Here is a 24,706-nt window from a genome sequence, read left to right as displayed (position 1 = left end):
GTGTACTATATACCTGACATTGAAAATTACCCTCTATTATCCGGACAGGATCATTGGACAGCGTTTGTAAAAATTAAGAGCCAGTTGAATATACCAATCCCAGCGAATTCAACGAGTGCGATTCAAATTCGTCGGAGAAATCCATGAAAAATATCTAAACAGAAATGAAGAGAGTTAAATAAGAACACTGCCAATGTATGCAAAAGTATCTACGTTGCCCGGATCACGTACACGCGTGAAAATCGTTAATTTATCTCCCGTCTCGATTCTTCGAGAATTCTCTCGGTGGAAAAACAAATTTCCCTTGGCTCGACACCAAGGAAACGCGAGTACAACCCCGACACGCCAAAACCTATTCGTTAGGTGGATTCTACGGTTTACTGTAAAATTTATCTCGAACATTTCCTGCGAAAACACCGGGTCGCGGACAACGGAGGAAAGATCGATCGTCCGTTGAACCCTGACGATTTTAAAGCTCGAGGAAAGAGAGAGAATTACGCGCGGGTGTTTGATCGTCGCCGGCGTAAGCGTACCCTTTTCCGATCTACGTCTGCGCGTCTCGGCCCGGTCTATAAAAGCGGCGCAGGGCGTCGCGACGGCTCCAGACGCGACACACGCGCATTGCTGAAAATGTGACATCACACGTCGCTGCTGCTTTGCTCGTTAACGTTCTCCCCCGGCTGACAATTTCGCCGATTTCTGCGTGCGAACGGGAACCACGAAACGCGACGAAATAAAAGGTTTTCTTGGGACAATTTACGCCGATCGTTGGTGATTACTTGTGCGTGCTCTGGTAATTCGTTGAACGGGAAAGACAGTGATTACAGTGAAAATGTAATTGAATGGCCACACCGGAACGGACGATCGATCGCGGAAACGTCACCGAAAGCTCCGACGAAATCATATACGGTGCATCGTTGGGATTCGTACGTTGATTCGTCTCGAGGTATCGTTCTCGTCGTCCAGAGGATATTATCGTCGTGGTGAGTTATCGAAACTTCTCTTCCAGGTATTACCAGTCGTTTCGACGAAAATCATGGTTTTAAACTCGGGTATTTGCGGTGGCTCGAAACGATCGAAACACAACTGAGATACATATTTGTGATTTCGATGTTAAGATACGTAGAAGCTGATGTCGAACCCTCGTGGGCTCTCTTCCTCTCCGTTTAACGGTCATCTCCTATCCCCAAGCCCGTATCTATTCATCTATTCATGCGTTTCGCTCTCCGGCCGGCCGCCCCTCTTCTAAAATAACTCGTTAAACGCGAAGACGCACGCGAAAATATTACCTCGCTAATCTCTAGCGGGTGTTAAAATAACCTCGGTAAACAGAAACGCTAAATATACCCGCGTCGAAAACTTGTCCGAGGCGAACCGGTATGAACTGGTAGGAGAAGCAACGAAAAGAAAAAAACAATCGTAGAATCAAATCCGCGTGAAATAACCCGGCGTGCACGCGCGCGCGCTTGTAGGCGGTCACGCAGGGGTAGGATTATTCCGAGCTTCGACCACGATCGATCGAATCGAAGGATTAAGGAGTGTAACGCGTGTGTCCTCGTAACGAATTATCATTCCCGTAATACATACGTGTCACCGTGAACAATTGATTCCTCGAACATGGAATGCTCGAATGATATTCGAAAAGAATAATGATATTGAAAATTGAACGATACGTCCAGATTCGTCCTTTCGGTCGTGTCATCGTTCCAACGGTTAAGATAAAACAGAGATATATACGAGAAAAAATAGGTTCACGCGCGTTGCCGCAACGAAATCCTTGCTATTGATCTAGGCAGCTCGAAAGGTCCTGGGTTCACCCGGCCAACCTCCGGCACATTCTCCTCCCACCACCCCCGTCACCGGGATCCCCGTGCCTGGTCCTTGCGTGTACGGACCGTCAATCGAATTCTCTTCGATTCGTCGCCTGATTCGCGGTATTCCTCGATATTCTTTCGATCGGTTCGATGAGAAAACAATCGGAGTAACAGCCAATCCTCTTCTCCGATTTTCACGTAGTATCGTATTAACCCTCTGCTGTACACCATTCGACGTACAGGCACGATAATTCTAGAGACATAAAACCGTCGAATCATCTTCCAACGAGCGTCTGCAGTTACTATTTTATCGACAGGAGTCGTTGAACTATCATCCTCGACGAATACGTCAGAGCAAGTTCGGTGGTATACCTTCTGAGAGTTCGCCATAATTTTCTCGAAAACGTTGAACGAGCCTCGGTTCGGCGATATACATACATACATACATTTCGATACGAATCGGGCGTGTTCAACGACTTCCCGCAGCTCGATGTTCTCCGCGATGACGTCCGAGGCGTTTCGCGGAACGTCGTCGCGGCGAATACACTCGCTTGGGACACCCGGGTGGGGGATGCGGTTAGGGGGGGATGGCAGATTCCAGGGTAGAAATAGGAGTAACGAGAAGGCGCGTGTATGCTTTTGATTACAGATGAAACTTCACGAGAAAAAAGAGTCCGGGATACACAGAGTGCAGGAGGTCCCGTTGGAGGAGCTGGAACTGTCCAAGGAGTACGAGGTGGAGAAAACTCTCGGCGAGGGTAGCTTCGCGAAAGTTTTACTGGCCACCCATCGTTCTACCCGTACCCGTATAGTATTGAAAGCCGTCCACCAGGAACTTACCACGGAGAAGGATTTCTTCCGGGAGTTTCATTATTCCTATCATCTTAGCCCGCATCCGAACATTCTGTGCTCGTACGCGGTCGCGTTCAAAGCGGACAAGTGTTTCGTGTTCGCGCAAGAGTACGCGCCTCACGGCGATCTCGCCGGTAACGTGAGGGCCGGTGGTCTGACCGAGGAGGCATGCAAGAGGATCGCCGGTCAGCTTGCATCCGCCCTCGAGTTCATACACTCGAAACAATTGGCCCATCGGGACATCAAGCTCGAGAACGTGTTGGTGTTCGCCCTGGACATGTCGAAGATCAAACTATGCGATTTCGGTTGCACCAGACGGGAGGGCACGCTGGTGAACAAAATACGTTGCACCTGGTTGTCGTTTCAACCGCCCGAGATCTACGAGATCGTTAAGAACGAGAGGTACGCGTGCAAGAGGAGCGCGGACTGCTGGCAATTCGGTATAGTGTTGTTCGTTTGCCTGACCGGAAATCCGCCTTGGCAGAGCGCCGATCTGATCCAGGATCCGGAGTACTCGGCCTTCCAACGATGGCTCAAGAGACGCACCACGAAAATCCCGCCGACCTTCAGACGATTCACGCCCAGGCTGTTGCGTTACTTCAGGCGAGTGTTCGAGCACAAACCCGAGAAAAGGCCGCACGTCACCGAGATCAACAAGTACCTGAAGGACTCGTGGTGCGTGAACAAGATCAGCCACAGCGCGACATCAACGTCGGTGGACGCGAGCGAGACGATCGCCCGCAGAGCTGACAGTTTGCTCTATCTCGACACGATTCTCGACGATCAACGGAACGTCGACGAGAACAAGAACAAGCTACGAAAGCTGCTGAACAGTTACGGCCTCGAGACCACGATCGACCAGAAAGTGGTCACGAAACGTATCTGGGAGTGGGTGATGCAGTGCGACTCGAACGTCGGCGAGCCAGCTTTGATCGGCAGCCTCGGAACGGAGGGCATGTGAGGGATGGTCCGAGCTTCCAGCGAACCATGCCTCAGAACCGATCGCCGGGAACGGAAGTACAGCTTCGGCGGATTCGACATCGTTCGCGACGACCTGTACGCCGCCGAGACCGTCGCCACCGGCTCGTCCTTGTTCCCGCGCGTCGAACAAACCTTCGAGACGAAATGGACGAACTCGAAACCTCGAACATCATTCCCGTAGGGTGACTGGCGTACCAACCGTCGCAAACCGCGTTATTCGCGTCCAAACCGCTGATCTACGGACGATTCGTTCGGACAACGAAATTACCGATTGTTACGTATACGATCGTTTCACGGTGAAGGCCATAAGTACACACGCGGGAGCAGCCTTAATTCTTCGACCACGCCGTCGATGCAAAAACGCTCGATAATTTTCCACTGGTAATATTCGACGATTCGGTTGCTAGGACGTATCTGTTCTTCTATACTTCCTTCCCACCTGTGTCTCCTGCCTTCCCTCTACTCCTCTCGACCTTCTCTACGAGCGGACCAATTATCGACGAACGTGTCCGCGGATGCACGCGTACACGTGCGCCTTTGCGCACTTACCCGATTTTTCGTACGTCTCCTCCTATACTCGCGGAACCTCCCTCGGCGGCGAGATGCGGCACAGCCGATCACCCTCCTCTTTCCATAACGAAAATACGAAACGAATGTGATAAAACGAATAAAAAAGAAACGCAAAAAGAAAAAAAGATAAATACAAACAAACAAAATATAAATATAATAAAGAAACTCGTTAAGACTGCGGCAAACACGAAATGCAACTACGATCGGTGTTTTCGGTGTCGACCATAGGGACAATAAACGACTGCGGATTTCCTAGTAATTTATTACGTTAAACCATCTAAGTCCGGAAGAATGAACAATTGGATTGTATGTGTGTATGTATGTGTGTAGCTGAACCTTGTATACCTCGCGGGTCCTTGCGTGGACGACCGAGAAAAAGAGCAAGGGAGAAAACGCCGCAAGATGACGAATCGTTCTCGAGGACTCGTGTAAACGGGGAACGGTGAATCGAATGTATGTATGTATTTAGGGGCACGTTGAACGAGATCGAGCGGACATTTAAGCGTTATTTAATACACGATTATAGAGTACGCATACGCATAGCGCGCATATATTCTTCTAGCGATTTATTAGTAGAACCGAACACCGTCTAAGAGGAACCGACGCGCAGAGTACAATTTTGGTAGAGTTAATTCGTCACGAAATTCGGCGCGGTTCGTGATACGTATGCGACCAGCCACTACACCGTTCTCTCCCCTCTGTCTTCGGCGTGTGTCGGTCCCAACGAGTTTCCTAGGATCCAGTGTGGATCATCACGTGCCGCGGTCGGAGAATTCTCGCGACAGCCGCGGCCGACAAACTGCAAAACAAAGACCAAGGGGTTAGAAACCGTGCAGCAAAAAACGTACGCGCCGCGAGCCTCCTTAACGCGAAGCAATGTTTTCTATATAAACATTATCGAAATAAACGTTGCTATTACATGGAATCGCGATGCTTCGTACCATCCCCGTTTCCACCTATCCCCCTTGCATTCGTTTATTCCTTCCAGCTGACTCGGACATTCGCCGAGCGATTTACAGACGTGTACCAAGAACGACGGAAAAATCTGAAAGCCGTGTGGTCGACCTATTTCGATGATTCTTCAAGGAATCGTTCCGATTCGTGGTCTCGTACATTTAGCCGTGGACGCAGCGGAGTAAACACGATGCGTCGTTTCTTTTCATCCAATTTATCGCTGAATCTCGACCGTGGAAATGTGCAACTGTGAGAGAATCGTCGACGAATACACTCGACCCCTGACCTTTTCTATTTCTCTCGACTCTCGTGTTCGATATAGCTGACTCACTCGTCCCGACCTGCCCTTCACCTGCGAGAAGACACCCCCCAATTCAACGGACGTCAAGCATCGCGGGGAGCCACCCTTGAAACTGTTATACGTATGTAAAACTACGAGCGGAGAAGGCCGTTTCCGACGAATCGACCGTCGACAACGCCAAACAAACGCGAATAAAACACGCTCCTTTTTATCGTGTATTCTCAGCTCGATACTCGCCCACTTTCTACGTAATCTAATCGTCGAATGTATTAACGAGGTTGTCGAGATCGTTCCGCAGAAAATCGCGTCGCAACGGCTTTCCCCGAAATCGTCTTCGGCCGACATTTCGCGGTTGTGGAAATTTCCACAGTGCAGAATTGTGAAATTTATCGGCCCTGTGATTCGAAAGAGAAACGGGACGATTCACGGAATCGTCGAGGGACGCTTGTGCTCTCGAAATATCGGGCATTCGAGCGAAGATCGCGATGAGGCTTCCTTCTAAATATCGAGCCTATCGTCGACGATTCGTTTCATCGTCGGCGAATAGGTACCGCAATTGACTTACGAGGAACACGAACGTCAAAATACGGGAACGCGTGCGCGACAACCACACGCCGTCGCTTTTATCGTATCTGGATACAATGCGTATTTCGGGCTTGCGCGTTTCTATTTCCATTCGATGCCCGGTTATTCTTAGTCGTCGCTTCGACACGCTAAACGCTCGTCGCGCGATCGTGTACGCACAGGGGAAACGTGCTACACCCAGCAAACGACTGGATTTCATTACGTATGCACCGACGGACGAATCTTGACGTTCGAATAAGATAGAGAAAACGTGACTTGACGTAAAATGTATATAGCGGTGACAACGACGTGATTTCACGAGACCCTTGAAATTGCATATCGAGGGGTTGGAAAGAAGGAAGGAAGTCCAGGCAGGGGATCGTCATCGATCCTTCGGTCCAACGGCCCGACATCTATTTTCATACGGGCTGATCTATTTATATACACGGACAATGTTCCACTTCTGTCAACCGATGAGAACACCGACAAACCCATGCTCCCGCTCGCGTTTGCATCTCGATGCATCGGCGACGATATGTATGTATGTATTTTGAATGCGCATCGTCGAAACACGTCTCCTCGCCTTGTTTACCAGCCGAGTCCAGCCGGGGTTGCGATCCTATCGACGTTCGTTTCGCCAACAGCTGCCGCTGCCGCCGCTGCGATTTTACGTTTCACGTAAAATACAAACACTTCGCAAGTATATCTCCTCGGAATCTGTCGCACGCTTTCCGTGTAAGCTGCTGCGAAACAGGTTTGCTTAGGAGCCTTTCCTGGTCATCGTGGCGACCGGTTATGCAAAACGATGCGAGCGGTCCTTAGCCGTGAGTTACTCACCCTGCTGAAGTTTTACACGGTCACTGTCCCCTGGATCTTGTCTCTGGTTCTGTCTACTCGCGCCTCGTATTGACAATCGTTGGTGTGTACGCACAGATGAGGATAAAGAGATAGAGAGTCGTCATATATGGTCCACGTATAGTATCGATACTTATTGTTGTATCTTTTATATAAAAGAGAATACCCTGGAATACGAATGGCGTAGCTTTCGAATCAATGTCAGTTGCATAAATAAACTTGTACGATTGCAACGAAAAGTAATAAATACGTCCGAAATTCTCGATTCGAGACGCATGCGTGTACGTATCGGCTAAGAAAAAATGAAACCGCTCACTCAGCTAATCACATATTCCACATAATGCCTTTGGTAGGGTTGAAGGGCAGACGTCTTCGATTTCCCTCCGATTCGGATTCAATCGGATACTCGAGCAGTTTCCACAACTTGTCGAATTCTTCGACGAAAGGTAAGACGATAGAGGGCTGATTGGTCACGAGTATGTTCTCGAAATTACCGAAGAACGCGGACATTGTCCAGTTGACGCTGCCGGTGATCACTATCTCGTTGTCCACGATCACGAACTTGTGATGCATCAGGACATCAAGCTCTTGCATTCTGACCGCGATGCCTGAAAAACACTCAAATTGATTCGAATCACATGCCGGTTTATATAAATAATCGAACAACCGCTGTCGCGATTCAAAACAATAATCCAGAACGTACCGTTCCCGTGAAAGAGAGCCGTTTGCGACGAATCGGTGCAAGCCATCCGTCGATCCAGTATTATATTCACGATTACGCCACGTTTGTGCGCGTTTACGATTGCTTTCGATAGTAATTGACAAGTCAGCACGTACATGCACACATCTAATCTCTTCTCGGCGCGATTTATGTAACCTTCCATTCGTCTACAAAGTTAATACGTTGTTAATCGAATTTTTCCTTCAAGATCGTCAATATCAAGGCATGTATAACAGTATCATTCACGTGTTACATTCGAGTTCACAAGGATTGGCCGATTAAAGATACCTTCGAATGCTATTTTAGCGCCTGCCGGACGTGCTCAAGATACGCGTATCTGTTAAGATTCTTGTATACGCTACGGAACTACCAAGTAAATATAAATAACAAGCAATCGAGTGAATGAAGAGGAAGTCAGCATCCCCGCAATTCAAAACTCGTCAACTCGATTGTTATAGTTAAAGAAGTTATCAAGCAATCGAACTAACTCGAGTTTGATTACCGGCTCAAAAATACATCATTGAGAAACAATTATCCTTGATTTTACCTTAAATATTGGACCGGACAGGTACTTTTCAGGCAAGCCTCATTGTTGTTCACGTGAGCACGACAAAAACTGGACTCTCTGGAGAAGAACATGACCTCCGAGATGTTTTGTTCCGGCTTTTTCGCGATTGTTAGCGGAATCCTACCGTTCCGGGGATTGTAAAGCCTTTTGTACAGTTGCCAAACAACTTCCGTGGCGAATACCATCCCACCTATTAGGAAAAGTATTTTGCTTCCCATTCTTAGGACAGAATACCTGAAAATGGAATAACAATGGAAACTTACGAAAATGATTATTTGTGGCATAATAAACAAAAAGTTTACAATAACATTTGTATGAATACGGCTAAGTTACTGAGAAAAATGATTTTTTAGATGTATATATGTTAACGTGCCTGTTCATTACTTGTCATTTCTACTTATTGTAGGAACGAAATCACGTATGTTAAATAAACTATCGAAAGCAAGGGATTATTACTACTGTGTAGATTATGGGAAACAAAACTGTACGCAAAAATATTATAACCTATATAGTTTTACCTTGATATTTTAACAGACAATATATTCAACAGGGAACATTATAACGAGAAGAATAAAATACACCGTGTTAAAAGTCATACCTTTTGGTACGCTAGAGTATTCAAATTTTCCCCCGAAAAAGAAAAACGAATGGTGTAAACACAATACTTCCGGCAACTTTGCCGCCATTTTATGACAATTCACCGATCTGAAGTTGCCTTCACGTACTGACAATATCTTAGAAGAGGTAAAATGTCAACCGAAATTACTAAGCTTCGTAAAGTAGAAACGTTGAACAGCCTGATATATTCACAGTTTTTATAATATATTATGCCAACGATCGAAATCAGAACTCTTCCCAGCTCTTCCTGTGAATTACGATGCTCTCCAAAGTAGCGTCAACACCGGAATAACATAGCTCGGGGTCGTTACAAGAAGAGAAGAAGACGTTGGCCCTCCGAACGTGGGGCAGAAAAAAGCATTGGATGATAGATCTATTCTATACCTAGTCGATGATCAAACATTTTTTTATGGGTTTCCTTTTTTTAAATTTAAGAAAGCGCGGGAAACTGCGGATCGCTGAAGTGTCGTCATCTGGCGAACTTTTAGAACAACTTCATAATCCCCTGATATGTACACGCAAAGCATAAGGACTGAGCAGGTATTAGACAAAGATAGAAGTATAGTTATACTAGTTGTAGAAACAAGACGAAAAGATAGCCAAATTCTAACCTCTTTTAGGAATTTATAAACTTACATAGTTTTCTCATAACATACAGAGAAAAAATGCTTACTCCCAATACTAAAAATAAAATGGAATCGTGTACGTGACTGCACATTACTCGTATCGGGATTTACTGTTGACAAAATTTAACTTTAAACCCGTGATACGTATATAAACAAAAATGCCTCTATTTTCAAACAAGTTTTCTCCGAAAAAAACGCCTACAAGGAAGGCTGGAGTTTTTTTGGTAAACAAAGATTTAAGTCCACAGCGTATTGAAAAAGAACTGGGCCCAAATGTGGGTCCTATACGTTTGAAATTAGGAGATCAGGAAGCGATCTTTGAGTCTGGTTTGTGGATTCCAGGTAAAATACATATTAATATACAATATTTACGCAATAGCAGTCTTTTTACTGCAAAGCCATGAGTGCATGATGTATTTTTATATTGTATATAGAATCTGGCAAGGTTGGTGGAACCTACAAAGAGAATGAGAAACTCAAGAAGGAAGTAAAAAGATTAGAAGAAGAAAATAATTTATTAAAGTTAAAATTTGATATACTTCTCGATATGGTCAGTAATTTTGTCTGTTTGTTTTAATTACGAAACGTTTAAAATATACTTAACATTTCAGTTGACACAGACAACAGCAGAATTTAATTCACAAAGGGAAGAATTGGATAGACTACAAAGAAATTCTTTGTATCGCAAAGGTTTTGAATCTTGAAATATTTTTTTAATTGCCTATGCTCTCAAATTTGAAAAAAGGAATGTTAATACGATTAGCTTATTATAAATATATAAATACTCACACATATATATGTATATATAAAATATAATTATTAGTTTAAGGCACATAATGAATTCCTAAAATTGATATTAATGAATCACAGAAAGCATAAAAAATAATAAGTTTTAGAATTATTATGCATACATATTTACAATTTTATCAATACATGTATGTTACTCTTTTTTTAATCCATTGCATTTTCAGGACAAGTTTTTCTTGTATGCCCTAAGAATGTAAATAATAATTATAATGTAATAATCCTAACAATGTAAATAATAATCCTTGTACCAAAACATGTTAGTGAGATACAAACCTTCTATCCCACAAATTCCGCATTTTCTCTTACCACCGCTAGCTCGAGGCTTTCTCTGCGTCTTGTTACCCTCTTTACTCCCAGAGGTGTTACTATTTCTGTTTACAAATTTGTTATGATTTTGAACGTTTTCATCCCCCCATTGAAAGAATTTACAAGACTCATTCATTGGTTTAGGACACGAATAAAATAGCCGACCTTTATTAGGGCCATCTTTTTGAACAGTTCGCCTACGACACATTCAAAAAATGTAATTAAAGTGTTGAAAGCATTTGAGGATGCTTAATGAACATTTACTCACTCTACTGCCAATTGATTACAGTGACATGTACCATTCCATGATAACGATGTACTGGAAGTGCTTGGTACCACACTGGTATTTGCATTCATTGTATGATTTGTATTCCTATTTATGTTGTTTGGCGTTTCCTGTGGATCATCTGATGCCCACAAAAAGAAATCACAACCAGTACCCTGAGGCTTGGCACATTTATAAAATAATCTTCCTGAAATATATGTTATAAAACGTCAATAAAATTGAGTTACAGTTGAATAAAAATTTAATTTTAATAGCTGAGATATCTATTTTATGTACCCTGATTCGGCCCTTCTTTCCTTACGGTTAACTGAATCGCATTCTCGTGACATCTACACATAATAACAGCATTATTATCGATGTCACCCCATGTTCTGTTTTGTTCCATTTGTGATAATTTTGAATCGTTGCTCGAAGGATTGAAATTACTTGTATCAATCCACGTATCATCGTTCTTCGAGTCATTTCGTTTCTTAACACTTCTATTACTATCTCTTGGTCTATTTGTATTACGTTGATTATTGTTCTGAGTTCTAACGAGCCCTACAGATGTGTTATTGTCAGATAAATTTGTCCTACTTCCACCTCGAGATGGTTGAGTTCCACTGTATCTTTCTGAGGCTGTATTTGAATCAACAGCTGATCTTGATCCACTGAATGTACTACTGTAACCGCTGTCATTTGTTTGTCTGACAATTTTAATACTATTATTTCTTATATTTAGTACTTCGTTAAACGAAGGATCGCAGCCACCGATGCAAGTGGAATAAGTAGTACCATACATTGGAAGAACATTCCTGGCTAACTTGAATTCCAATTTACGCATGTTTCCTGCACACTGAAAACAATGAACTAGTTTACATTATTTGTCTTCCAGGTAATATACAATACGTTATACGTACTTGCGAGCAAGTTTCATCCAACACTGCGACGGATTCTACATATTGAGGGAACCAAACTGCATTATTACACTCCGGATATCCCATGCAACCGATATATTTTCCCATAGCTTGTCTTCTATCTTTGAGTGTCATGTTTGAACCACATCTCGGACACTTGAAGATGGAAATTTCTATGGGTGGATTGCTAATTTGTATCTCTTGCGTTTCTGTTGGTCGTTCATCTAGATAATCCGCTAAAGCGCTATCGATTAAATTGGCACGTTCCAATGATACTTGAAATACTTCACGATATTTATTTATCTGACTTTGTAAGACGTCCTTTGGATCCTTTCGCCGCTCACATATTCTGTACGGATAAAGGTCACATCGGAATTAATTTTGAAAACTTAAAAATTGTTTAAAATTATTAACCAAATTATAGGAATTGACATACAATTTAAGATCTTTTTCTAATTCAGCTCTTAAGTTCGGTTTCGACATTTGAAATCCCATACTATCGTAACCCAATACCAATCCAATTCCAAGTTTTCCCGGCATTAAATGTTTTCCATCCATTAACCCGACATATTGACGTGCTTTTATCGTATCTATGTGATCAGCATGTGTAGCATCAGTACCGATACCGAACTTGTCCATCAAGCTAATCAAATCAGCTTCAGTTAATAATTGCGGTGGAGACGTTTCTTCTTGTACCATATCTATGCTAGTGGGTTGAAAGACCTGTCCTCTTTGATATGTATGAATTTCCTTATTACTCCATTTTTCATATATGTATACATTCAAATAATTCCGTTCAATAATTTGTAAACCGTTTGCAATAAATTTTTCTCCATTGATATCAATCTCCACTGTTGTTTCTTGCCCTAATGCATTCTTCGATAAACAAGCCAAAAAGTGCCGCACCACGAATTCATAAACCTTAGCATCATTACCTGTTATAATGTGATTAATTAAAAGAAGATAAAGGATTATTTTAATGCGATAATGCGCCTAAGCGGCAAACGCACCTTGTAAATTATTGCTACATTTCAGTGGATGTATTGGAGGATGTGCTTGATCGCTTTTTTTTCCTTGCCTAGGGCTTAATCCGTCGTCTAGTAGTTGCTGAGCGAATCCACCCCAAGCTGGATTATTTACTTGTTGATTTACAAAGGGAACAAGATTTAATTCTTTTGGAAATATATTAGTCTCTGTACGTGGATAACTGATAAATCCTTGAGTATATAGTTTCTCTGCTATTTTCATTGTCTCTTTGGCACTTAAATGAAGTTTGCGAGAACCTTGTTTTTCCAGTTCCTAAATGTATTTAATTGAAAAAAAAATAAATTATGCCATTTCCTTTTCATTTGAATCAATACTTTATTACTTACAACTGTGTCCAATGGTAGTGGTCGCCACTTACTCTTAGGTTTACTTGTAATATCTTTTACAGTGGCATTAGGTTGTTCTAGGCATGTATCTAGCAAAACTTCGCAAGGTAATTTTTCAAACAACTTTCCTCTTGCCCATCTAAACTCCACAGAAAGTTGATCCCGAACATCCATAACTTTTATTTTCCAGTACGGCTCTGGCTTAAATCTTTCTATAGCTAAGAATCTTTCAACTACAAATCCTAGTGTCGGAAACTGACAGCTGCCATAACTGATCAGCATCTGAGCAAGAGTTCTTGGAAATACTTTTTGAAGTCTTAATGTTTGAAACCTAGTAAATGCAGCACCTACAACCATTATCTCTGTAACCATTATCTCTATTATACTGAAAGTTTGTCATTATCTCACCTATCCTTAAGTCCAATTCACTTCGTACATCAACAGCATCACTAATTGCTTTGTCTGGTTCACATAAATTCTGCAAAGCTCTACTTACAGATGCTTGGGTAATTTCAGAAAACTTTGCTCTGTGAGAGAGATACATTTATTAGTGAATAAAACAAACCACACTTATTTGTGTGTTTATTTCATTACCTGTATATACGAATATTTGGTTTAACTGCTTGACAGACTAGAATAATTTCAAACCCAATATTTTCCCCTTCACGATCACAATCTGTCCAAATAATTAATGCATTGCATTTCTTTACTTCTCTTTCTAGAGTTTGTTTAATCTTAATGTAATTTTCCTCTATGCATTGCTTTGTCAAAGGTGCATCAAATAAACTTAGTGGATGACAACCCTGCCACTTACAATACGCTCCTGTAAATGTATAATTCAACAGGTGACCAGAGACAGAAGTCATGATCATATCACAATTCTGATTCCACAGATTGGAGCTAAATTCGTAAATTTTATTATATGGAGATAATCCTTCCCTCTGTAAAATAAAAAAGGTATTAGATATCATTTTATAAGAATTCCGTCTTGTTTTAACAGGAATGAATTTTAATTACCCGCCTAGAGTTACCGCGACACAAATAGCCTGCGATATTCTTCGCAGCATCATTTTTTTCCGCTACATTAAGGACTTTCATGACTGTTTCAGAAATTGTATATTTTGCACGGACAAAATACTGCGTTGATTCATAGAAATTTAATAGTACAACATTGAGTCGTGTCGTGGAAATGACGAACATATTAAAAGTAATACATACATCATAACTGCCCCGAATTATTATAGGGTTATAAATTGCATTTCACATTTCTGGGAAACACTATTCCGTTAAACTATGTAGCATACGTACATTTTTTCGTCATAATATATTCACTAATTATATTAAACAACATTATTTTACATTTTCTGTTCCAAACATTTCAAATACCACTCATATAATACAATGGAGTTGATTTCAGTTGTCGTCTAACATTCCTCGACTACTTCAGTTGTATCGAACAATGATTGAAACTTAATTTTACAATATCCCTGCATATCCCTATCAGAAAATAAAATTTATCCACGATTTAATAATCATCGATGACAGTATTAAAATCTTCATGGAAGTTTCTTTTTATTGAAAAATGTCATTTGGAGTGGCTAATAATGTCACGACTCATGTTCTTCGCGAGAATAACAGTAACTTTTTTATCGCAAATGTTGCAACTATGTTAACATAAGAAAGAAAGAGCTGTAAGTAGCAGTAGACATTTTCAATATTTTGCATGATAGTTTTGGATTTCATGCGTTTCTGTCAAGGCACAGGTGAGTAAACGATTCTTCATATCAAATAAATGTCGATGAGTACGTAGAATAAGTCTATCTTTTGTTAACTAAGTACTGTACGTACGCAGTATTAAATATTGTCTTCTTTACTTTCGACTGAATCTTCTATTTTTCTCCGTGATAATTACTAACATTCGATATGGTTTTTAATATTGAACATTTGACAATTTTATGATTACCTATGTCAATGAAGGATTTATTCTGATCTATCACGTCTTTTTTCATCATAGTTAACATTCATCGTTTGTATTTCAGTATTTTATTTCACATAGACTGCGGATGTTTATGCAAAATCCTATTTTAATAGCCAATTACAAAAAGGCCTGAATCAAGGAAAAGTATATTTCGTTTGTTGAAGGAATTTTTTGTATACCAAGAAGAACAGAATAGAAACTGTAGAAATTGTGGTTAATGTTTTCATTTCAGTATGTTTTGAGTGTTCATATTTGATATAAATGCATAACATCCATAGTCTAGTTCTATTGTAAACATTTACAATAGATATATAGGGTGTTCCATGTAAGTGTCTCCACCAAATTTCAAAACTTTCCCTGAGCTTTACAAAAAATTGTTTGGATAAAAGTTAAATTATAATTAAGTATGCATAACTGTCACAAATCACAGTTTCTTTATCTGCATTTTTTCGAAAATATGGATGTTTCCTCTTGTTTTCTAAACTAAACTGTAGCATGTACTAAATATTCTTTATTAGAACGAATCATAACAAATCAAACAATTATGCATACATACGTTATAAGAAAAATACAACGTATAAAAAGCCAATATAGATTGTGCAACGTCACGGTGTATCAACGCGTTCGCTTTAGAAATAATCGGACACTCGAAGTTGCAAGGGTACCGCGACATTATAGGTACAATTTCTATTATATTTTTATTTTTAACTTTTGTCCAACATCAATTTTTGTAAAGTTCACAGGAAGTCCGGAAATTTCATAGCGACACTTACGCGGGACACCCGGTATATCTTATCTTTGAATCCTATTTTGTAATAATTGTTTTTATTTCAGCAACATAGTTACTCTAATCAGTTATTTAAAAATACACCAAACATGATGGAGGACATGTTAGGTGCAGATATCTGCAGGGTATGTCGGTCTGAAGGTCTTGCAGACAGACCGTTGTTTCATCCATGCATTTGCACAGGCAGTATTAAGTGGATTCATCAAGAATGCTTAGTACAATGGATGCGTTACTCGCGCAAAGAATATTGTGAACTTTGTGGATATCGTTTTTCATTTACACCAATCTATAGTCCTGACATGCCACGCCGTTTACCATTAAGAGATGTTATTGGTGGATTATTCTCAAACATTGTCACAGCTGTCAAATATTGGCTACATTATAGTTTGGTTACAATTGCGTGGCTTGGTGTTGTTCCATTAACTGCTTGCCGAACTTATAGAGCTTTATTTAGTGGACCCCTAGATATGGTTCGAGTGAGTATATCATCATAAATGGGAAATATATCATAATTGAATGACATTACAACAGAAAAAGCATCATGGTATACTTTCTTACAGATAATGTCATTACCAATGGATATGTTGTCCGCAGAAAATATGTCTTCGGATGTATTTCATGGCTGCTTTGTAGTTACTTGTACACTATTTGCATTTATTGGTTTGGTATGGTTGAGAGAACAGATTTTACATGCTGGTGGTCCTGATTGGCTTGAAAGAGACAATGTACAGTTACCTCCAGTTGATAATCCACCACATGTGGATGTTCCTGCACAGCAACTTCAAGAGCAAATAGCTCTTCAGCAACCGGAAATTCAAGATAACAATAACGTTCCACCTTTTGTTGATGAACCTCCTGCTCTGTTAGCAAATCCAAACAATGACGATTCTGGAAATGCAGAAGGACATAGAATAGAGGATAATAATTTAGTGGATAATCAGAGGATAGATAGAACCGAAGGGATGGCCAGAGATATTGAACCACAATTAGCTGTTAGAAATGGAGAACAACAAGTAGATCAACCTCCAAGAGACTTGGAACCGCCTGTAGCTCCCAGAGACATAGAACCCTTGATACCTCCTAGAGACATGGAGGCACCTGTGCATCCTAGAGACATTGAACAACCAGTACCTCCTAGGGAGGAGTTGAGGATAGATGGTGAACAAGAAAATGCAAGAGCTGGCGAGGGTTGGAGAGATCAAGTTCAAGGTCAAGCACAAGAAGAAGCCAATTGGAATCCAATGGAATGGGACAGACCTGCAGAAGAGTTGACTTGGGAACGCCTTTTAGGTTTAGACGGTTCTTTAGTTTTCCTTGAACATGTGTTCTGGGTTGTCTCTCTGAATACTCTATTTATCATGGTACTTATTCATGCTTAAATTGAATAGAATATTTTAACAATATGTATTTTCATGAATTGAAATGACTCATTTTCTTTTTCAGGTGTTTGCTTTCTGTCCTTATCATATCGGTAGTTTTGCAATAGCGGGATTAGGATTACAAGAATATGCAGCAGCATCACATTTCGAGGGATTAGTAACTACATTGTGTGGTTACTGTGTGATTGGAGTCTGTTTGGTGGTTCTTCATACACTCGCAGCACTGTTAGGTTTTCAACGTTCTCAGCGTATACTAGGTTTATGTTATGTTATAGTCAAAGTTTCTTTGCTATCCGTTGTTGAGATAGGTGTACTTCCTTTGGTCTGCGGCTGGTGGTTAGATATTTGTTCGTTAGCAATGTTTGACGCTACCCTTAGAGATAGAGAATCCTCTTTCAGACTAGCTCCTGGCACTTCAATGTTTATTCACTGGCTAGTAGGAATGATTTACATATATTACTTTGCTTCGTTTATTCTATTGTTACGGGAAGTGTTGCGGCCAGGTGTACTATGGTTCTTGAGAAACCTAAATGATCCCGATTTCTCTCCTATCCAAGAAATGATACATCTTCCAATTTTAAGACACGTAAAAAGACTCGTGGGATCCGCAGTTATATTTGGAACAGCCATCTTATTAATGATATGGCTGCCAGTAAAACTTTTAAAATGGGCATGGCCAGGATTTTTACCGTACACAGTGACTGTTCAAAGTGAAGCCCAGGTAAGCGTAATCGAAACAATAATTTCCTTCCGATAATCTTCTGGTCATTACTGTAATTTGTTAATTTGTTTGTACCTTAGGTCAGCGAATTTTCATTAGAACTATTGCTGCTGCAAGTTATTCTTCCCGCATTACTGGAGCAAACTCATACACGCACATGGTTAAAAGGTCTCATCAGAGGCTGGTGTCGTGTAGTAGCCTGGATGTTAGATCTTCAGTCGTATCTTCTAAGAGATCAGACAGAGGATCCAGGACCAGCGATGATTGTAGAGCCGCAACACCCTGATTTGGGTGCTGCGCATCAAGCATTACTACAAAGAGATGGACCAACAACATTTCAACCATACATCAGACCACGCTGGTTCCCCGCTCGGCTGGTTGGTCTTTTGTTTTGCGTATGCGTTTCTCTCGTTATCGCCAGCTTGATTGCAATGACTCTTCCCGTTTGGCTTGGACGCAGAGTAATGGCATTGTGGATGGTTGGAGCTCCTGCTCCGTCCCCACCAGTATTACCGCCTACTTTAAGTGGATCTGGTAAGATGTCTTTCAAGCATAAAACATTTCGATTTCTTTGTTTTCTATTGTAATGGGTATTATATTCTTCTTGAATTTTTATAGAAACAAATGAAGCAGTAGTTGCATTATCTGGACGTGTACACGAAGTGTACACTGTCGCTTGTGGAACATATGTATGTTGGGCCGCTGCAAGAGGATTAGCTCTAGCATTATCTTGGCTACCACGTGGACGAAGAGCTGTATTGGAAAGAGTCAAGCATTGGGCGATCATAGGTGTTAAGGCGTCAGTTGCATTTTTCCTACTTATTGGTCTAATACCGCTATTGTTTGGTCTTCTTCTCGAATTAGTTGTCGTAGTACCATTGCGTGTACCGCTACATCAGAATCCAATATTGTTCATCTGGCAAGATTGGGCGTTAGGTGTGTTGTATACAAAAATAGCAACAGCTATTACGCTGATGGGACCGGATTGGAGAATTCGCATGGCAATCGAACGGGCATACAATGACGGCATTAGAGAAATAGATTTAAAATTCATTGTGACGGATTTGGCAGCACCAGTAATATGTTGCTTCGGTCTTGCTTTAGCAGTTCCGTACGCCGTGGCCTACGGAATAGTCCCACTTTTAATTACGAATCTGCAAATACAAATTTTGATCGCCAGACTTTTTTATCCTTTTCTTCTGTTGGTGAACTTTGTGTGCATTGTTATATATTTCCAAATTCGACAATTTAAGAAGCTTTACGAACATATAAAAAATGATAAATACCTTGTGGGACAGAGACTAGTGAATTATGAACATCGGAATAAATCTCAGTCACAACAACAGCAGTCACAAGCGTCAAGCTAAAGCTGCTGGTATAATTCTTTTTCAGTGGTGATATAAGATTAATGAAAATTTATCTAACATAATTCTTTATTGCATATAAATATTAACCGACAACTTATGTTGATTAGGCTTTCATCTTTCCTATATTAATTCATCACTGTAGACGATACTGAAGCAATTAAAAAGACTGTTTGTCAATGTATTGCTTTACCATCTGATACATTGCAGATTGCCAATATTTTTTTATCTTAATTGCAAAAACAAATCATTTCAAATAAAAAAAAACACGTCGGGCGTTGACAAACGAATATGATTTGAAGAACATAAAACTTTTAACGTCATCTATTCACGATTGATCAAACTAATCATTTGTTAAATAGGATATGGATTAAGGTTTTCAATTTTAGAAATACAGTGTACAAAGTTTAATTGAACTCTAATCAGTTTCTTAGAAAATAGAGTTTCGGGTAAGAAATATTATGAAAGTATAGTGACATTTTAATTGAAAAGTTGTTAGAAACAAAGTAACGCAATCATATTTTATTGTACAAAATTAAGGTTTGAAAACGATTTAAATAAAATTAGAAGATATCAATTACTTTGATGGAAATAAAGAAAGGTATATTTCCTGAAAATAGTGTTGCCTTGTTTTTTTTTTGTACGTAAAGTATTATACATCATTGGACATTGAATGTTCACAATAATTTTCAATTTTTATGAATCTTATTTTGCAGTTAGAAACACAATACGTGTAAAACAAATACGTTGTATACATGTCTGTGTAACAACAAGAAATTCAAAAATTTTCAATTTAGTAAGTGAACACTTTTTTTTACATAAAAATACAGGTGTCAATAAAAAGTTTGAGTTAAATAGTCCATATATATTCATATAACATATGTGGATCATATATGTATATAGATATACATATATTTTACATATTGTATGCATAATTTTATGTACAAAGTTAGATATAAGTAAGAACTATTTATTTGTATACCAATCCTACACAAATTAACGAAATTATATGATCATTAAAGATGTAAAAATGTTTTCGCAATGTACTTTAAAACATTCTAGGAATAAAAAAAATCCTCGTAAAAAATGTAGTTCATTCATTACATGTCAGTTGGTTCAGTGCATTAGCAATTACGTTAAAACAATGATTTGTAAACATTTCCATACAACATAAGGAGCATTTAAATTGTTTCACAAAAATATGTGTACATGATCCAAAATGTTATTCGTACATCAAAAAAAAAATATATATATATATATATATATGATGTTGCTATAGCATTTTCAAAATAAGCGTTTATAATGTAAATATGTTATTTTTCTTGTACCTCTACCGCCTGATATGATGGTACAGGGGTTCCCATTAGCCGAAAGGAATCAGGATGTTTTTCAATTCTCAAATATAATAAAGTAAAAATATTGATTACCTGAAACGTACCGAATACGTTAACACTTCAAACAATTTGTTTTATCTTTGTTACATTAAGGTTTCACTGCATCATTTATTACCTGAGTGACAGCAGCATGTTGATTCCATCTAATACTTAAATTTGGAACCGTACATTCCGTAGAATATTCAACTTTTGCTACATCTTTTAAATTTTCCAAATGAATCCTTAATTTTATGCCCATTTGACACAGTATTACATCCATATTTGTTTCTTTTACGTCCGTTACAATACCCATGGTAACAAAAGGACCATTTAAATTTACTAAATAAGTAAGGTATAATTCACTACTTTGCTCCTGAGCCAGTTTCGCGTTGTACTTTTTCAAATTACAATTTGCCGCTATTCTGTAATGAAAAACACAATATAAATATATGTTCTTATAGATTGTCATTATGATAGACCACGCATTGTTTGTATGAATTAACTTACTTCATACATAGTTGTTCTGACCATTCTTTCGGCAGAGCCTCGTTTTTTATAATAGAATGAAGTAATCGATGCACCACGCAATCGGCGTATCGTCTAATGGGAGAAGTAAAATGCGTATAAAAATCTACATTTAAGGCGTAATGTCTCAGTTCGTTCTCTGTTTTAAAGATTGACGAACAGTTGTAAGTCGCGCGCTGAAAATATAAATTTCATAAGTTATTACAATAGTCAAATGTACATAATAATAATGAAGCAAAAAAACCATACAGTCATAGCTTTAGCACAAAGATTGTTGATAACCATCATCCTATACTTCATCGTGGCTTTGGAGTCATTAGATTCTGATTCTAAGTCTTCTTTGTAACGTTTGATGCTAGCATGTAAAGATCCGGATGATTCGATATCTAAATGAATTCCAAATTTTTGTAGAGTATCTTTGATTTTACTCAGAACAAACTTTGAAGGCTCTTTATGATTACGCAGTAATGCGGTTTCAGGAATTGTATTGTATAACAAATTAGCAACTATCATATTAGTTAGCAACATAAACTCTTCTATGAGCCTAAAGTATAATACATATGCATATATTAATTTAAATAATCTCTTTTAAGTACTGCTTCGGTTTATTGAATGTTACCAATACCTATTACTCTCTTTATTTTCTTCTATGCTGTAAGATATCGGTTCACCCGTAGTTCTGTCAATTGTAACAAACAATTTCGGTTGGTCTATCTGTAAAGCACCGCTCGCATATCTTTTGTTACGCATTTTAGTAGCTAAATTATGTAAACTGTTCACTTTAGAAGATAAATCGTTAACGTTATAGTTTCCCCTTATATTTAACATGTCATTGGGCCAATTATTTTTCGGACTTTCAATAAATTTTTGAGCATGCTGATATGCCATTTGACAACATGAGTTTATTATAGTTTTAGCGAAACGATAGGTAACGATCTTTCCTTCTGCTGTCATTTCAAAAATAAGAGAGAAAGCTAGCCTATCTTGACCTGGTAGTAAAGAACATATTTCACATAATTGCTTCGGTAGCATGTGGTACACATTATCAGTCATGTAAACAGTAGTTGCTCGTTGCTGAACCTGTTTATCTAATGGAGATGAAAATTCCAGATAATAAGTAACATCAGCTATATGTACACCAATCTATAATGAGAAAAGCATATAATAATGACAGTTTTAGTGTATGTTTAATTGATTACATAGAAAGTCAGTTTATATAATAAGTCAATTACTTCATAGTTTTCATTTTCTAAAAGTTTACAAGAAACTGCGTCATCTAAATCAGAGGCAGTATCAGGATCAATAGTGAATACACATTCCTTCCTCCAATCCTCTCTGTCTTTAATGTCATTTTCTGTTAACAGGTAATCTCTATTTGGAAGACTTTGTATCATTTCCTGATTGTAAGGTGTTACATCTAAACCACGTTCAAGTAATATTGCACTTGATTCTGCAGATATTTCACCTGCAGATCCAACTTTTCTTACAATTCTCCTGCAAGCAATAGTAATAATAATAAATATTAATAATTTCTAGTACATAAAATTTTTGGTCTTCTAAATTGTATTCATACCCGAGTGTCAAATGAGGTTTCACCCATCTTGTAATACTAGCTAAAAATAATGTTTCTTTCTCTGGTACAGTAAATCCTTTGGGCAATGACTTTGGATCTATCCTAAGTAATGGTACACGTTTGTCCCTAGGATAAAAATCGAAACATGCTCCTTCTTGCTTTAAATACCCTATAGTCTTTCGTGGATGTATTTTTTCCAATATAGAAACAATAACACCTGTCTTCCGTTTTTGTCCATCTGAAAATACTTGCCACTTTTCTGGAGGATTAATACGAGCAACAACATTATCTCCCTCTAAAGCTCGATTTCTATCTCCAAAACCAACAATTAGTAGACCTGGTTCTTCATCGGGTAAATTTAAATAGGCATGTTTATAAAAGTTAGGATTAATGCGCAAATATCCTTCTACATATTCCAAATTCCCTGAATTCTGATTGATTAAAAGTTCTCGAACTTTGTTTACAGAAATATGTTCTAAAAATATTTCCTTCTTTTTAGGGGTTTTTGAAGTTTTTCTACATTTAAGTGTAGTTTCTTCTGCAACATCCTTTATAACTTCTGTATTAAGGTCATATTCAAATTCTTGGCTTTCTTTTCCTTTTAATTTACGTCTCTGCTTTTTCTGTGAAATATATACTTTAAAGACTATTACGTCCAAGAACAATTTTAAAAGTTTTAAGAAACTGCTTCAATAAATTATGCTATATGCTACAATGTGGATTGCTACTAACTCACCTGTTTAGGTACTTTTTGTGGAACATCTTGAAAATTACCTTTAACACAAATTCCTTCACTCTGGCATTGTTCTAATTCTGATTGAGCAATGTACCCCACAACAGGTGACTCTTCTTGTATAATTAATTCTTTAATGCCATTTAATACAGAGTTTTTGTCTTTGTCAGACTTTGGAATAGTTTTTGATTTTGTAAACTTAGTCTTAGTTTTTTGTTGATTTTTATCATTGGCCTTTACTTTCATTGAACATTTTTTTCTTTCTCTTTTCCTGTTAACGTCCTGAGAACAATGAGGTGTCGGATTGTTTTCGTCATCATTGATGTCAAGAACAATTGTTTTACGAGATATATTTTCGCAAGAGTCCGAGAAACTTATTTCTTCTGACATAATTTTGATAATACACGAGCTATTTGTTTAGATCTTCGCAGAAATTAACCACGAATAATTTACCTTACATAATCGTCACTTTATAACACTTATAAATGTTATTGTGAAATATTACCACAAAAGTTGTGTCACTTGTATGTTGATACTGTTATCTTTTAACAGATTCTGATTGATTCTGATCGGTTTCAATGTCACAAAATGAAAAATTCCATACATAAACTGTCAATGTATTGTATATCTAACAAATCCCGATTTAACGAAAATAATAGTGAGAGATTTTATTTCACATTGCGTGCGTATTTTCTTTTCTATTCAAATTTATCAATATGTCAAAGTAATGCACACTACAAACGCACCACCTGTGCTACACAATTTAATTCGTCTATTCTATTTCAACATTTTTATCTTGTTTATTCGAATCAAGGAATCATGACCATTATGACCTTTTGCTACAGAAAAACACAGAACAGCATGTAACTTGATGGCAATTATGCAAGCAAATTCAGCATTCGCCATCTATCAGCATTTACGAAAAAAGTTAAAATCGTAGAATTGTAAGGTAGAATCCTCAGATGGCCTCTACGTCTCAGACTGTCAAATGTTACACTAGTCCCATCCCATGTGAAACTGAGGTACTAATTCTCCAATAGCTTAGGCGTTCTGCCGTAGATGGTGCCACGGATCTTTTCGATCGTATTTATTGTCACATATCTGGAATCTAATATCAATTAAAAATGTCATAACGAACGATTGTTACTGTACAATATAAAGTCAATGATATTCCATGGACA

General features: G+C 38.9%; 6 protein-coding genes across 6 annotated transcripts; 3 read left to right on the top strand and 3 right to left on the bottom strand.

The window, feature by feature from the left end:
• The first annotated feature begins 674 nt into the window (after positions 1 to 674).
• Positions 675 to 3,847, top strand: LOC107189960 (serine/threonine-protein kinase SBK1). The gene is made up of 2 exons (XM_015578659.1): positions 675 to 983; positions 2,464 to 3,847. The coding sequence occupies exon 2, from the start codon at positions 2,464 to 2,466 to the stop codon at positions 3,625 to 3,627; it is 1,164 nt and encodes a 387-aa protein (XP_015434145.1). The 5' UTR covers positions 675 to 983; the 3' UTR covers positions 3,628 to 3,847.
• Positions 3,848 to 7,215: 3,368 nt separating this feature from the next.
• On the bottom strand, positions 7,216 to 8,840 carry LOC107189895 (mitochondrial cardiolipin hydrolase). The gene is made up of 4 exons (XM_015578574.1): positions 8,779 to 8,840; positions 8,160 to 8,414; positions 7,595 to 7,779; positions 7,216 to 7,499 (listed from the first exon to the last, which is right to left on the bottom strand). Exons 2-4 carry the CDS (start codon positions 8,396 to 8,398, stop codon positions 7,216 to 7,218), a joined length of 708 nt encoding a protein of 235 aa, XP_015434060.1. The 5' UTR covers positions 8,399 to 8,414; positions 8,779 to 8,840.
• A 623-nt stretch (positions 8,841 to 9,463) lies between these two features.
• Positions 9,464 to 10,128, top strand: LOC107189894 (protein chibby homolog 1). Its single transcript, XM_015578572.1, has 3 exons — positions 9,464 to 9,766; positions 9,859 to 9,974; positions 10,036 to 10,128. Exons 1-3 carry the CDS (start codon positions 9,583 to 9,585, stop codon positions 10,126 to 10,128), a joined length of 393 nt encoding a protein of 130 aa, XP_015434058.1. The 5' UTR covers positions 9,464 to 9,582.
• Positions 10,129 to 10,375: 247 nt separating this feature from the next.
• Positions 10,376 to 14,509, bottom strand: LOC107189893 (DNA topoisomerase 3-alpha). Its single transcript, XM_015578571.1, has 11 exons — positions 14,110 to 14,509; positions 13,687 to 14,033; positions 13,501 to 13,619; positions 13,093 to 13,439; positions 12,730 to 13,018; positions 12,156 to 12,654; positions 11,723 to 12,068; positions 11,100 to 11,658; positions 10,806 to 11,010; positions 10,505 to 10,734; positions 10,376 to 10,416 (listed from the first exon to the last, which is right to left on the bottom strand). The coding sequence occupies exons 1-11, from the start codon at positions 14,290 to 14,292 to the stop codon at positions 10,376 to 10,378; spliced, it is 3,165 nt and encodes a 1,054-aa protein (XP_015434057.1). The 5' UTR covers positions 14,293 to 14,509.
• A 269-nt stretch (positions 14,510 to 14,778) lies between these two features.
• On the top strand, positions 14,779 to 19,593 carry LOC107189913 (E3 ubiquitin-protein ligase MARCH6). Its single transcript, XM_015578596.1, has 6 exons — positions 14,779 to 14,855; positions 15,905 to 16,333; positions 16,418 to 17,218; positions 17,301 to 17,957; positions 18,038 to 18,491; positions 18,576 to 19,593. Exons 2-6 carry the CDS (start codon positions 15,947 to 15,949, stop codon positions 19,322 to 19,324), a joined length of 3,048 nt encoding a protein of 1,015 aa, XP_015434082.1. The 5' UTR covers positions 14,779 to 14,855; positions 15,905 to 15,946; the 3' UTR covers positions 19,325 to 19,593.
• Positions 19,594 to 20,634: 1,041 nt separating this feature from the next.
• Positions 20,635 to 23,915, bottom strand: LOC107189892 (DIS3-like exonuclease 2). Its single transcript, XM_015578570.1, has 8 exons — positions 23,529 to 23,915; positions 22,793 to 23,415; positions 22,452 to 22,713; positions 21,845 to 22,362; positions 21,469 to 21,763; positions 21,202 to 21,395; positions 20,831 to 21,116; positions 20,635 to 20,748 (listed from the first exon to the last, which is right to left on the bottom strand). The coding sequence occupies exons 1-8, from the start codon at positions 23,913 to 23,915 to the stop codon at positions 20,635 to 20,637; spliced, it is 2,679 nt and encodes an 892-aa protein (XP_015434056.1).
• Between the last annotated feature and the right edge of the window lie 791 nt (positions 23,916 to 24,706).

Source organism: Dufourea novaeangliae, unplaced genomic scaffold, assembly GCF_001272555.1.
Source record: "Dufourea novaeangliae isolate 0120121106 unplaced genomic scaffold, ASM127255v1 scaffold175, whole genome shotgun sequence".
NCBI lineage: Eukaryota > Metazoa > Arthropoda > Insecta > Hymenoptera > Halictidae > Dufourea > Dufourea novaeangliae.
This window is presented reverse-complemented; position numbering and strand designations above follow the sequence as displayed.